The sequence below is a fragment of the Pongo pygmaeus genome, chromosome 7, assembly GCF_028885625.2.
Source record: "Pongo pygmaeus isolate AG05252 chromosome 7, NHGRI_mPonPyg2-v2.0_pri, whole genome shotgun sequence".
NCBI classification, from domain to species: domain Eukaryota; kingdom Metazoa; phylum Chordata; class Mammalia; order Primates; family Hominidae; genus Pongo; species Pongo pygmaeus.
In genome coordinates, this window is record NC_072380.2 from 106135434 (window position 1) to 106150995 (window position 15562).

At 38.1% G+C, this 15562-nt stretch overlaps 1 protein-coding gene across 8 annotated transcripts in view; it reads left to right on the plus strand.

Moving 5' to 3' along the window:
* The window catches only part of TMEM67 (transmembrane protein 67), a 64011-nt gene that overhangs the window by 17069 nt on the left and 31380 nt on the right, over window positions 1-15562 (plus strand). For 7 of the 8 annotated variants that reach the window (XR_008504183.2, XR_008504184.2, XR_008504185.2 and 4 more), the window contains 7 exons: window positions 836-898; window positions 8836-8990; window positions 9117-9225; window positions 9902-9988; window positions 10646-10711; window positions 13492-13648; window positions 14493-14616. Coding sequence is in view for 4 of the 8 variants with exons in the window: in XM_054498923.2 (XP_054354898.2) it covers window positions 836-898; window positions 8836-8990; window positions 9117-9225; window positions 9902-9988; window positions 10646-10711; window positions 13492-13648; window positions 14493-14616 (761 nt within the window). In the remaining 4 variants the exon portion in view is untranslated. The remainder of the gene's footprint in view (window positions 1-835; window positions 899-8835; window positions 8991-9116; window positions 9226-9901; window positions 9989-10645; window positions 10712-13491; window positions 13649-14492; window positions 14617-15562) is intronic. The other variant, XM_063668979.1, reaches the window with a different exon arrangement.

The following is a 15562-nucleotide window of genomic DNA, read 5'->3' on the forward strand; positions in this document are numbered from 1 at the left end:
GTTGCATTTCATTTTTTACCAGTTTGTGTGCATGTGTTCCTCAGCCTTCTATGCATATTTTTTCTTACAAAATAATTTTTGCTTATTAAATATACACAAATAGTACCTCATAGTTTTATTATAGATTTCTCTGATCACTGTGGTGCCATGTTCATATAATTTAGTTGTATCACTTATGTGTGTGCCCAGACAATTTTCTCTGAATGGTGCTTCTTAGTTTCTCATATTTTAGCAAGAGGTACAGATAAGCTTTAAAGTAATGTTTTTTAACCAGAGGTTTGTTATCTGTAGCCTTCAAAACCCATGTAATTGCCTTGGTCTCATCTGGAGATACTGATTTGTTTTTGTTTGGGATGAAGCCAGGCATTTTTTGTTTTTAGAAAGTTCTGCAGGTGATTGTGATGCCCACCACTGTTGGAGAACCACCACTTTGGAGATTTGAAATTATTTCCCCCCATTTTTTTTATTGCTTGCCAATTTGGTACAGTATTTATAATAATTATAAACCAGTAAATATTAACCACTCAATACTAAGTCAGGATCTGTTATTTTTTCTTTTGTTTGCCACTTTATTTTTTATGTTAGTGAAATAGGCATGTAGTATTTTTTGATTACAGACACATTTTGTCTCGTTATATCTTTTGCCTAAGTGTGATTATTTTGTAATGCGGTCCTATTTATAATAACTGACATTGGTTAAAATCAATTCTTGTATTCCTATTAGTATCTGTTTTTCTACTAACATTGTGAAAGTAATGTGAGACATTTCCCATTCAACAATATGCATATTGGGGTCATTTGAACTTAAAAATAAAATGTATCTTTTTGTTTACAGGGCATGTCTTTAACTTCAGAATGGTTTGCAAAGTATTTGCAATCATCAGCAGCTGCATGTTGGGTAAGTTTGAATTTTTAAAATAAACTTCATTTTATTTTGAAGAATTATGCCATTTATTTACCCAGATAATGAAAGTTTTATTTCTAAGTAGCTATAGCTTCTTGGTCGTAATCTTATAAGAAGAATAAACTCTTTCTTGTGGGCTGAAAGAGAATACATGAAGAAGATGTTATTTAGTATACACAAATTGAATGTCTCCATGCTTTTTTAGCTGAAACGGAGTGTTAGGGGAAACTGACTGTCACTTAGTAAATGTTTATTGATGACCTACTGTGTGCCAGGCCCAATTCTTAAATCAGGTTAGATATTTCAGAAAAAGAAAAAAACAGTCCTTCATGGAGTTACAGCCTAAGTAAATGTCAGGTTGTGTTAAGTGCTATGAAGGCAAATAGTTAAGAGTAAAGTACATAGATGGGGTGGGAGGTGCTATTTTATGTAGTGATCAGGACAGGCATCTCTGAGAGGGTTATAGTTAAACAAAGAACTGAAAAAAGTGAGAGTGAGCCATGTAAACATCAAGGAGAAGAGTATTCTAAGCAGAAACCATAGCAGGAGCAAAGATCTCAAAGCAGTTTACTGGCTTATTCATGCTTAAGAGAGAAGGAGGAGGCTGGAGTGGCTGGAGCAGAGTGAGCAGGGAAAGTGGAGTAGAGATGAGGTCAGTGATATAGGGAGTGGCTACGGCAAGGCCCTGGAGCTTATTTTAAGGGAGATAGAAGAATTTCATGCAAAGGAAGACATGATAGAACTTCAGTTCTTGAAAGGATCATTGTAGCATGGAGAATAGAATTTATTGGGGTAGGGGACCATTTAGGAGAGTATTACAGTAATCTGAGTGAGAGATAGTGGACCATTGCACAAGGGTGGTACTGCAGAAATGAGAGAAGCGTTTACCTTCAGCTATGCTTCGAAGATTTAGCTGACAGAATTTACTCATGAGCTGGATAAGGGGCAAGGGAGAAAAAAAGTTCAAAGTTTTTCACATGAATAACTGTAAAAATGGAATTGCCTTTTCCTAATAGGGAAAACTGAGAAAGATGGTTGACAGGCAAACTCAACAAATGATCTCATTTTGTTGTTTATAAAGCAGATTACTTAAACAAAATGGATTAGATTTTATGTGTAAGATCTAATATACAAATTATTGTTCTTTCAGATATAGTCTAGTAGTTTTTTTAATGTCATGCTATGAGTTTTTCCTTAGTTCTTCTTTCAGTTTCTTGTCTTTATATTTTAACCTAAAATTTACAATTAAAATGTTTGTGTTATTTCTCTTCCCAAGTGGAAAGTTTGTTTTCTCCTTAAGCTAGAGGGAAGGTTTTAACAAGCAAAAGAATACAAAAAAAAATTATTAGTAAAATAGGTAAAAAAAAAAATTTTTTTTTTGAGACGGAGCCTCACCCTGTTGCACAGGCTGGAGTGTACAATCTCGACTCACTGCAACCTCCGCCTCCTGGGCTCAAGAGATCCTCCTGCCTCAGCCTCCTGGGTAGCTAGGACTACAGGGGCATGCTACCACACTCAGCTAATTTTTCTATTTTTAGTAGAGACAGGGTTTCACTACATAGGGCAGGCTGCTCTCAAATTCCTGACCTCAAGTGATCTGCCTGCCTTGACCTCCCAAAGTGCTGGGATTACAGGCGTGAGCCACCACGCCTGGCCTAGAATAGGCAAAATGAAAACAAAATAAACTTTTTTTTCTTTTTGTTTATTTCTTTTTTTATTATACTTTAAGTTCTAGGGTACATGTGCACAACATGCAGGTTTGTTACATAGGTATACATGTGCCATGTTAAGTGTGCTGCACCCATTAACTCGTCATTTACATTAGGTATTTCTCCTAATGCTATCCCTCGCCCAGTCCCCCACCCAAAGACAGGCCCCAGTGTGTGATGTTCCCTGCCCTGTGTCCAAGTGTTTTCATTGTTCAATTCCCACCTATGAGAGAGAACATAGAGTGTTTAGTTTTCTGTCCTTGTGATAGTTTACTAAGAATGATGGTTTCCAGCTTCATCCATGTCCCTGCAAAGGACATGAACTCATCCTTTTTTATGGCTGCTTAGTATTCCATGGTGTATAACATGCCACATTTTCTTAATCCAGTCTATCATTGATGGACATTTGGGTTGGTTCCAAGTCTTTGCTATTGTGAATAGTGCCACAATAAACATACGTGTGCATGAGTCTTTCTAGTAGCATGATTTATAATCCTTTGGGTATATACCCAGTAATGGGATTGCTGGGTCAAATGGTATTTCTAGTTCTAGATCCTTGAGGAATTGCCACACTGTCTTCCACAATGGTTGAACTAGTTTACACTCCCATCAGTTTAAAAGCATTCCTATTTCTCCATGTCCTCTCCAGCATCTGTTGTTTCCTGACTTTTTAATGATCACCATTTTAACTGGTGTGAGATGGTATCTCTTTGTGGTTTTGATTTACATTTCTCTGATGACCAGTGATGATGAGCATTTTTTCATGTGTCTGTTGGCTGCATAAATGTCTTCTTTTGAGAAGTGTCTGTTCATATCCTTTGCCCATGTTTTGATGGGATTGTTTTTTTCTTATAAATTTATTTAAGTTCTTTGTAGATTCTGGATATTAGCCCTTTGTCACATGGGTGATTGCAAAAAATTTCTCCCATTCTGTAGGTTGTGTGTTCACTCTGATGGTAGTTTCTTTTGCTGTGCAGAAGCTCTTTAGTTTAATTAGATCCAATTTGTCTATTTTGGCTTTTGTTGCCATTGCTTTTGGTGTTTTAGTCATGAAGTCCTTGCCCATGCCTATGTCCTGAATGGTATTGCCTAGGTTTTCTTCTAGGGTTTTTATGGTTTTAGGTCTAACATTTAAGTCTTTAAACCATCTTGAATTAATTTTTTGTATAAGGTGTAAGGAAGGTGTCCAGTTTCAGCTTTCTACATATGGCTGGCCAGTTTTCCCAGCACCATTTATTAAATAGGGAATCCTTTCCCCATTTCTTGTTTTTGTCAGGTTCGTCAAGGATTAGATGGTTGTAGATGTGTGGTATTATTTCTGAGGCCTCTGTTCTGTTCCATTGGTCTACGTATCTGTTTTGGTACCAGTACCATGCTGTTTTGGTTACTGTAACCTTGTAATACAGTTTGAAGTCAGGTAGCATGATGCCTCCAGCTTTGTTCTTTTTGTGTAGGATTGTCTTGGCAATGCAGGCTCTTTTTTGGTTCCATAGGAACTTTACAGTAGTTTTTTCCAATTCTGTGAAGAAAGTCATTGGTAGCTTGTTGGGGATGGCATTGAATCTATAAGTTACCTGGGGCAGTAGGGCCATTTTCACGATATTGATTCTTCCTGTCCATGAGCATGGAATGTACTTCCATTTGTTTGTGTCCTCCTTTATTTCGTTGAGCAGTGGTTTGTAATTCTCCTTGAAGAGGTCCTTCACATCCCTTGTAAGTTGGATTCCTAGGTATTTTATTCTCTTTGCAGGAATTGTGAATGGGAGTTCACTCATGATTTGGCTCTCTTTTTGTCTGTTATTGGTGTATAGGAATGCTTGTGATTTTTGCACATTGATTTTGTATCCTGAGGCTTCGCTGAAGTTGCTTATCAGCTTAAGGAGATTTTGGGCTGAGATGATGGGGTTTTCTAAATATGCAATCATGTCATCTGCAAACAGGGACACTTTCACTTCTTCTTTTCCTAATTGAATACCCTTTATTTCTTTCTCTTGCCTGATTGCCCTGGTCAGAACTTCCAACACTATGTTGAATAGGAGTGGTGAGAGAGGGCATCCCTGTCTTGTGCCAGTTTTCAAAGGGAATGCTTCCAGTTTTTGCCCATTCAGTATGATATTGGCTGTAGGTTTGTCATAAATAGCTCTTATTATTTTGAGATATGTTCCATCAATACCTAGTTTATTGAGAGTTTTTAGCATGAAGGGCTGTTGAATTTTATCGAAGGTCTGTTTTGCATCTATTGAGGTAATCATGTGGTTTTTGTCATTGGTTCTGTTTATGTGGTGGATTACGTTTATTGATTTGCATGTGTTGAACCAGCCTAGCATCCCAGGGATGAAGTCAGCTTGATCGTGTTGAATAAGCTTTTTGATGTGTTGCTGGATGTGGTTTGCTAGTATTTTATTGAGGATTTTTGCATCGATGTTCATCAGGGATATTGGTCTAAAATTCTCTTTTTTTGTTGTATCTCTGCCAGGCTTTGGTATCAGGATGATGCTGGCCTCATAAAATGAGTTAGGGAGGATTCCCTCTTTTTCTATTGATTGAAATAGTTTCAGAAGGAATGATACCAGCTCCTCTTATACCTCTGGTAGAATTTGACTGTGAATCCATCTGGTCCTGGACTTTTTTTGGTTGGTAGGCTATTGATTATTGCCTCAATTTCAGAGGCTGTTGTTGGTCTATTCAGAGATTCAACTTCTTCCTAGTTTAGTCTTGGGAGGGAGCATGTGTCGAGGAATTTATCCATTTCTTCTAGATTTTCTAGTTTATTTGTGTAGAGGTGTTTATAGTATTCCCTGATGGTAGTTTGTATTTCTGTGGGATCGGTGGTGATACTGCCTTTATCATTTTTTATTGCATCTATTTGATTCTTCTCTCTTTTCCTCTTTATTAGTCTTGCTAGTGGTCTGTCAATTTTGTTGATCTTTTAAAAAAACCAGCTCCTGGATTCATTGATTTTTTGAAGGGTTTTTTGTGTCTCTATCTCTTTCAGTTCTGCTCTGGTCTTAGTTATTTCCTGCCTTCTGCTCTCTTTTGAATTTGTTTGCTCTTGCTTCTTTGCTTCTTTTAGTTGTGGTGTTACGGTGTCGATTTTAGATCTTTCCTGCTTTCTCTTGTGGGCATTTAGTGCTATAAATTTCCCTCTACACACTGCTTTGAATGTGTCCCAGAGATTCTGGTACATTGTATCTTTGTTCTCATTGATTTCAAAGAACATCTTTATTTCTGCCTTCATTTCATTATTTACCCAGTAGTCATTCAGGAGCAAGTTGTTCAGTTTCCATGTCGTTGTGCCGTTTTGAGTGAGTTTCTTAATCCTGAGTTCTAATTTGATTGCACTGTGGTCTGAGAAATAGTTTGTTGTGATTTCTGTTCTTTTACATTTGCTGAGGAGTGCTTTACTTTCAACTATGTGGTCAATTTGGGAATAAGTGCGAGGTGGTGCTGAGAAGAATGTATATTCTGTTGATTTGAGGAGGAGAGTTCTGTAGGTGTCTATTAGGTCCACTTGGTGCAGAGCTGAGTTTAAGTCCTGGATATTCTTGTTAACCTTCTGTCTTGTTGGTCTGTCTAATATTGACAGTGGGGTGTTAATGTCTCCCATTATTATTGTGTGGGAGTCTAAGTCTCTTTGTAGGTCTCTAAGGACTTGCTTTATGAATCTGGGTGCTCCTGTATTGGGTGCATATATATTTAGGATAGTTAGCTCTTCTTGTTGAATTGATCCCTTTACCATTATGTAATGGCCTTCTTTGTCTCTTTTGATCTTTGTTGGTTTAAAGTCTGTTTTATCAGAGACTAGGATTGCAATCCCTGCTTTCTTTTGCTTTCCATTTGCTTGGTATATCTTCCTCCATCCCTTTATTTTGAGCCTATGTGTGTCTTTGCACGTGAGATGGGTTTCCTGAATACAGCACATTGATGGGTCTTTACTCTTTATCCAATTTGCCAGTCTGTGTCTTTTAATTGGAGCATTTAGCCCATTTACATTTAAGGTTAATATTGGTATATGTGAATCTGATCTTGTCATTATGATGTTAGCTGGTTATTTTGCCCATTAGTTGATGCAGTTTCTTCCTAGCGTCAATGATCTTCACAATTTGGCATGTTTTTGCAGTGGCTGGTACCAGTTGTTCCTTCCCACGTTTAGTGCTTCCTTGAGGAGCTCTTGTAAGGCAGGCCTGGTGGTGACAAAATCTCTCAGCCTTTGCTTGTCTGTAAAGGATTTTATTTCTCCTTCACTTAGGAAGCTTAGTTTGGCTGGATATGAAATTCTGGGTTGAAAATTCTTTTCTTTAAGAATGTTGAATATTGGCCCCCACTGTCTTCTGGCTTGTAGGGTTTCTGTAGAGAGATCCACTGTTAGTCTGATGGGCTTCTATTTGTAGGTGACTTGACGTTTCTCTCTGGCTGCCCTTAACATTTTTTCCTTCATTTCAACCTTGGTGAATCTGACAATTATGTGTCTTGGGGTTGCTCTTCTCAAGGAGTATCTTTGTTTTGTTCTCTGTATTTCCTGAATTTGAATGTTGGCCTGCCTTGCTAGGTTGAGGAAGTTCTCCTGGATAATATCCTGAAGAGTGTCTTCCAACTTGGTTCCATTCTCTCCATCACTTTCAGGTACACCAATCAAACATAGATTTGGTCTTTTCACATAGTCCCATATTTCTTGGAGGATTTGTTCGTTTCTTTTCACTCTTTTTTTCTCTAACCTTGTCTTCTCACTTTATTTCATTAATTTGATCTTTAATTACTGATACCCTTTCTTCCACTTGACCAAATCGGCTACTGAAGCTTGTGCATGCATCACGCAGTTCTTGTGCCATGGTTTTCAGCTCCATCAGGTCATTTAAGGTCTTCTCTACACTGTTTATTCTAGTTAGCCATTCGTCTAATCTTTTTTCAAGGTTTTTAGCTTCCTTCCGATGGGTTCGAACATCCTCTGTTAGCTCGGAGAAGTTTGTTATTACCGACCTTCTGAAGCCTACTTCTGTCAATTTGTCAAAGTCATTCTCCATCCAGCTTTGTTCTCTTGCTGGTGAGGAGTTGCGATCCTTTGGAGGAGAGGAGACACTCTGGTTTTTAGAATTTTCAGCTTTTCTGCTCTGGTTTCTCCCCATCTTTGTGGTTTTATCTACCTTTGGTCTTTGATGTTGGTGACCTACAGATGGGGTTTTGGTGTGGATGTCCTTTTTGTTGATGTTGATGCTATTCCTTTCTATTTGTTAGTTTTCCTTCTAACAAGTCCTTCAGCTGCAGGTCTGTTGGAGTTTGCTGGAGGTCCACTCCAGACCTTGTTTTCCTGGATATCACCAGCGGAGGTTGTAGAACAGCAAATATTGCTGCCTGATGCTTCCTCTGGAAGCTTTGTCCCAGAGGGGCGCCCACCTGTATGAGGTGTCTGTCGGCCCCTACTGGGAGGTGTCTCCCAGTTAGGCTACACAGGGTCAGGGATCCACTTGAGGAGGCAGTCTGTCTGTTCTCTGAGCTCAAACGCTGTGCTGGGAGAACCACTGCTCTCTTCAGAGCTGTCAGACAGAGATGTTTAACTCTGCAGAAGTTTCTGCTGCCTTTTGTTCAGCTATGCCCTGCTGCCAGAGGTGGAGTCAACAGAGGCAGCAGGCCTTGCTGAACTGCGGTGGGCTCCACCCAGTTCGAGCTTCCCTGGCTGCTTTGTTTTCCTACTCAAGCCTCAGCAGTGGCAGACACCCCTCCCCCTGCCAGGCTGCTGCCTCGCAGGTTAATCTCAGACAGCTGCGCTAGCAGTGAGCAAGGCTCCGTAGGCGTGGGACCCGCTGAGCCAGGCGTGGGATGTAGTCTCCTGCTGTGCTGTTTGCTAAGACCGTTGGAAAAGTGCAGTATTTAGGCGGAGGTGTCCCGTTTTTCCAGGTACAGTCTGTCACGGCTTCCCTTGGCTAGGAAAGGGAAATCCCCTGACCCCTTGGGCTTCCTGGGTGAGGTGATGCCCCACCCTGCTTCAGCTCGCCCTCCGTGGGCTGCACCCACTGTCCAGCCAGTCCCAGTGAGATGAACCAAGTATCTCAGTTGGAAATGCAGAAATCACCCGTCTTCTGCATTGATTATGCTGGGAGCTGCAGACCGGAGCTGTTCGTACTCAGCCATCTTGGAACAGACCTGCACAAAGTAAAATTTTTATATCAACTTTTGCATAGACTGTTCAGGTTCATGTTACTTTTCTTTGCCATTGTTCTGTTGTAGGTATATGCCAATCTAACATCTTGTCAAGCTCTTGGAAATATGTGTGTGATGAACATGAATTCTTACGACTTTGCCACATTTGATGCATGTCGACTATTTCAGTTTATCTTTGAAAATACTGCTGGGCTGAGCACTGTTCATTCTATTTTATTTTGGTAAGGATATTTTGATTGATGAAATGTTATTTTGACTGAATTCAGTGCAGTTATTAATGTATTCACAAATATTAATAATAAGAAATATTTATTCTCCATTATTAAAACAGTTGTAACTGTTTATAGGAGACAGAATCTTCCTTGGCTGTTTTATGGAGACCAGTTAGGATTAGCACCTCAAGTGCTCAGTTCTACCTCTCTTCCTACAAATTTCAGTTTTAAAGGAGAAAACCAGGTAAAAGTATCTAATATCATTAGAGGATAACTACATTTTGATTTATAATTTTAAAAGGTAATAAAGTTACAATTCTTGCCTTTTTAGGTTGTTGGTACAAACTCAGTTACTAAACTAAATATAAATGTCAACAACTTATAAGAAATAAACAGTATAGAGTTTAGCTGTCTTACTGAATATGTGGATACTTCTGGATTATGTGGTTGTGGCAAGAAGTTGTACTTGTAGGGTTGGGAAGAACAGTTTTCATCACCAAATGCAAAAAATCTCTGTCCTGTTTTTCCACACCTTAAAGAAGTGCTTCCGAAGATTGACTGGGGCTCTGTGACATTGCTCAGCACTTCACAGGGCCAAATTCCTACCTGTAACTTTTTGACCTTCCAGAATGAGGAGATACTATTCTCCCACACTGCCTTCTATTTAACAGGTTCAAAAGGAGGCTATCTGTCACTAGTGCTGCCTCACAATTCTAGAATAATAATTTTCATGCAAAAAACCAGTCCAATTCTTCCAGGTGTATTTAGTCATAGAAATAGATTAATTGAGCCTCAAAATAAAGATAATTGAATGTAATTTTTCAACAAAAAAGATCAGTCAACAATGAAAATTTCTTTATAGGATATTGTATTACTTTCAGAGTATTTGACCTGATTTTGCTCTTGTTTTCTTTAATCAGAATACAAAACTGAAGTTTGTTGCTGCTTCCTATGATATAAGAGGAAATTTTCTCAAGTGGCAAACTTTAGAAGGAGGTGTTTTACAGGTAAGCATGATTCTAGTTAAAGAATTAATAATGTGCGTTATTTTTGCCTGAGGCAAAGACAAGAGGAAAAGATTAGATTATTGTATAAATAAAGCATCAGTTACATACTACAGTTGATTTTTTTCTGATGCTTTAAATTAGAATTTCTTAAGTTTTTTTTTGTTTTGTTTTTGTTTTTTTTTTTTTCTTGTTTTTTGAGATGGAGTCTCACTTTCTCGCCCAGGCTAGAGTGCAGTGGCGCGATATCGGCTCACTGCAAGCTCCGCCTCCTGGGTTCACGCCATTCTTCTGCCTCAGCTGGAAGCTGGAACTACAGGCGCCTGCCACCATGTCCGGCTAATTTTTATGTACTTTTAGTAGATACGGGGTTTCACCATGTTAGCCAGGATGGTCTCGATCTCCTGACCTCGTGATCCACCCTTCTTGGCCTCCCAAAGTGCTGGGATTACAGCCGTGAGCCACCATGCCTGGCTAAGTTTTATTTCTTTAAAGTTATGACTTTCATTTATAACAATGTTCCCTTAACTTTTCATATCCTTGATACATTAAATAAGTATTATGTAGAGCATATATCCATGTTCGGGTTTGAGAACTCTTGAGTATAAGAATAGAAAACATTTGTGAGAGATATTTATCTGTTGTATTATTTTACTGTAGCTTTGTCCAGACACAGAGACAAGGCTAAATGCTGCTTATTCATTTGGAACAACCTACCAACAAAATGTAAGTTTGAACAATATTAGTCTATATTTTAGCTTTATTTTTCAAAATATCATATCAGCAGTAATTGGAATAATACTTAAATTTTGAGATTGGAAATTTTTTTTTCTTTTTTTTTTTTTTTTTGAGATGGAGTTTTGCTCTTGTTGCCCAGGTTGGAGTGCAATGGTGCAGTCTCAGCTCACCACAACCTCCGCCTCCCAGGTTCAAGTGATTCTCCTGTCTCAGCCTCCCAAGTAGCTGGAATTACAGACATGTGCCACCACGCCCAGCTAATTTTTTGTATTTTTGGTAAAGACAGGGTTTCTCCATGTTGATCGGGCTGGTCTTGAACTCCCCACCTCAGATGATCTGCCCTCCTCAGCCTCCCGAAGTGCTGAGATTACAGGCATGAGCCACCGTGCCCGGCCGGAAATGTTTTTAATGGTGATGAATAATTTCACTATTTAATATAATTTTTTATTACCTGGGTACAGAAAAGCTTAATTTAAGTGGTATAAACAGAGCACCTTATTATCTATAGAGTTTTTTTGTTTGTTTTTTGAGACAGAGTCTCGCTCTGTTGCCCAGGCTGGAGTGCAGTGGTGCAATCTCGGCTCACTGCAATCTCTGCCTCCTGGGTTCAAGCAATTCTCGTGCCTCAACCACCTGAGTAGCTGGGACAACAGGCATGTACCACCACACCCAGCTAATTCTTGTGTTTTGCATAGAGATTGTGTTTTGCATAGAGATGGGGTTTTGCCATGTTGACCAGGCTGGTCTCAAACTCCTGACCTCAAGTGATCCACCAGCCTTGGCCTCCCAAAGTGCTGGGATTACAGGTGTGAGCCACCTCATCCGGCCTAGAGTCTTAAACATCATATAATATTACATCTTCATAATAAATTGTTTATCTGCTTCTAGGCTTATAGGTCTTAAAAAGTAATGCTTACTTCTGAGCATTTTGAAATAAAGTAAAAATACTACTTTTTTTAAATGACTAATAAAAAGTTACTCCCTTCTTCTACCCCCTCATAACAAATAAAAATAATTCCTTCATCTTCTTCCATTCTTTTCTTTCTCCTTCCTTCTCTGACTTTCCTTACTTTGATACCTATTTTGAAATTACATTATCTTACTAAGGAATATTATGAGCCATTAAATACTTGAAAGACATGCATGTATTAGTCCGCTCTCACACTGCTAATAAAAACACATCCGAGACTGGGTAATTTACAAAGGAAATAGGTTTAATTGACTCACAGTTCAGCATGGCTGAGGAGGCCTCAGGAAACTTACAATCATGGTGGAAGGGAAGCAAACGTGTCCTTTTTCACGTGGTGACAGGAAGAAAAGTACTGAGCAAAAGGGGGAAAAGCCCCTCATAAAACCATCAGATCTCATGAGAACTCACTATCATGAGAACAGCATGAGGGTAACTGCCCCTATGATTCAATTACCTCCCTCCGGGTCCTTACCACGACACATGGGGATTATGGGAACTTCAGTTCAAGATGAGATTTGGGTGGGGACACAGCCAAACTGTATCAATTCATTAGTCTGTAAAAGTACATCTTGATAAAGTTCCATGCACAACCATAGAACAAAACCATAGCAAAAAATACCAATATGGAAAGTAGATTGGAAGAATCTACTAATAGTGGTTACCTCTGGATAGTGGGGTTCGAAATTATTTTTTTCTTCTTTATGATTTCCAAATTTTCTACCATGAACGTGAATTTACTTCTTTTTTCAGAAATGATTTACATGTTGTTGTTGCTGTTGTTGTTAAAATAAATGTTATTGTGCTTCTAACATAGGCCAGAAAGATCAACACTTATGTAATGCCTATCTCTGTGTGCTCAGCATTTTATCATTATTATCCCATTTGGTTCATAAAATAACTATATGAGATACATAGTATCTGTGCTTCACAGAAGAGGAAATTATGCCATGTAATTAGGTAATTTACTCAAAGACTTGTGTTACATAAACTGTGGAGCCAATGTTCCATCATCAGGTTTAAAAAGCATTTTTATTTCATTGAACCTGGCTAACTCTCAAGTCCTTCATAGCTTAGTGGGCAAAACAGTTATATAGACAAAGAATTGCAAAGAATGTGATAAGTGTCATTCTATAGGTATGTACAAGGTGCTGATTCCTGGGGAAGTATAGAAAGGCTTCACAAAGTAAGTGATACTTGGATTTGTATAATGAATATGAGTTTTCCAGAAGAACACAGTGGGGAAGGAAATGTCAGACAGAAACCACGTTTGCAATGACAGAGAGACATACAGTAGTATGGCATATTTAGAAACTACAAGTAGATTAGTATGAATGGACCACCATAGACTGATAGGGAGTAATGAGAGATAAGCCTGGCTTGGTTAATGGAAGCCAGATCATAGACATCATTGTACAGCAGGAGAAAAAATTGGGAATTTATCCCATAGGACAGTAGTTTTAAACCTTTTCACTGATGTACCCTTAATATTGAGAATGAAGGTATACCTCCTTCATCTGAGTTGAAGCTCAAGAAGTTCTCAAAATTCTCAAAGCAGTTCTTTACTGTTAGTGTTTTTGGTCCTTATAAAATAATCATAGTATTCACGTTTTGGAAGACAAATGAAAATGCATATAAACAAGGTAGTATAAAGATATTTTGCAAAACTAGGAAAACACTCTGAAGATAATAAATATGCTTGCTAATTTTCAATTGTGATCTTTTATTTTATTTTATTTTTTACTTTTTAGTACTTTAAATTGCTGTTTTATGTGCTTTTATTTTTAATTTTACTTTTCAGTGTGAGATTCCTATCTCTAAGATCTTAATTGACTTTCCCACTCCTATATTTTATGATGTGTACCTTGAATATACTGATGAAAATCAACATCAACATATTTTGGCTGTGCCTGTGTTAAACCTAAATCTTCAACACAATAAGATATTTGTGAACCAAGGTAAGACATCCATACATACCACTCTTTTCCCTGAGCAGAAATCAATAAATAAGTTAACCTACATGATAATTTAATAAACCACTGATTGTAAGAAAGGTCATGAATTCTCTCTTATATGGTTCTATACAGTGTGCCAAAAAATGAAACAATAAATTGCTGGTGGACTTAGAAACTGTTACTAATTTTATTGCCAGACATATTGTTAAGAAATTATACTGTTGCTAAGGGTATATCCTGAGAAACATTAGTAGAACTGTAAGTTGGGGCTTTTTCTTCAAGCTGTCCCGAATATGCTTTTTTGGACAAATTAGTTTCTTTTGTTGTTATTCATGTTATAAAATTCTGCTTTTTCAGGTAATTTGCAGGGGAAAGCCTTCCAAATTTATGAAAAGTTCAAACAATCAGAAGACATTCAAGTCCAAGGCATGGTGGCTCACGCCTATAATCGCAGCACTTTGGGAGGCCAAGACGAGAGAATTGCTTGAGCCTAGAAATTCAAGACCAACCTAGGCAACATAATGAGAACTGGTTGCTACAAAAAAAAATTTAGCTTGGTGTGATGGTGCACGCTTGTAGTCCCAGCTACTCTGGAGGCTGAGGTGGGAGGATCACTTGAGCCCAGGAGGTTGAGAATGCATGCAGTGAACCATGATCATGCTATTGCACTATAGCCTGGTCAACAGAGTGAGACCCTGTCTAAAAAAACAAAAGAAGATATTCACATGAGTTAGAGAAGGCCATTGTCAGGTGTTTCTTATACTAGTAGCTTTTTGCAGCCATCTTATCTAAAACAATTTTATGTTTTAAATTTGTGCAGTAAACTTTTTTCTTTTTATAATAAAAGACAGCAACTCTGGAAAGTGGCTTCTAACTCGGCGCATTTTCTTAGTGGATGCAGTAAGTGGACGAGAAAATGACTTAGGAAGTCAGCCAAGAGTAATTCGAGTTGCTACTCAAATATCACTGAGGTAAACAAATGTCTAATGATATTATTTATGGGAAAATATCATAATGGAAGTGTTTGCCAGTCATTAGTAGATGAAAACAATAAGGACAAGTGAATTGGAACAGTTGGTCGGGTTATTTTAGGTATATGTGAGATTGGCATAGACCAGTAAAAGTGAATAGCCAAGGGGGAAACTATAACAGAAGAGTGTGAGGAGTTAGGTCAAAATGCACATTCTGGGTCCCACTCTAGACCTGCTGAATTAGAATGGGTTGCGAATAGCTAAGTAAATACCAGTAAGCTGAAATTGGTGTTTCAGAAAGAGCTTGCCAGATGATTGTTAATATTTAGGACTCCCCTGTCCTCATTTCTTTCAGTGGCTTTCGTTCTAGGTTTACCCAGATTAATTTTCAACACCACCCTCTTCCTAGGATAACCTAATTATGATCCTACGTTAGAATAGTGCCGCACCACTTAAATTTCTCTTTTCCAGTGTGAGATCTCTAAAATCTTAGTGACTTTCCCACTATAATATTTTATGATGTGTACCTTGAATACACTGATGAAAATCAACACCATCATCTCACAGTAGTTCGGTACTTTGAAGTACTTCAATATACTTATTTTTCAGTTATTTCATTTTGATTCTCATAATCTTATAAACAGTGCAGAAACGTTGTTATTTATCATGCTGAAATCCAAATGTACTGTGTTTTCAGCATTTCTTCAGTCTGCTAATATGGTGTTCCTAGTAAAAATGAAAATGCATCTAGTCAGACTTGATGTGTTCTTGATGAAACCATGCAGGCCCCTAGTGATTGGCACTTTCCTTTTTGAATTCACAAACTATGCAGTACTAATGCATTGAATTTGGCAAAATGAACCTCACTTTGTGCCATAACCATATTACAGCTGACACTTTTTTTTTAATTTAAAAATTTATTTATTTGTTTATCTTGAGACGGGGT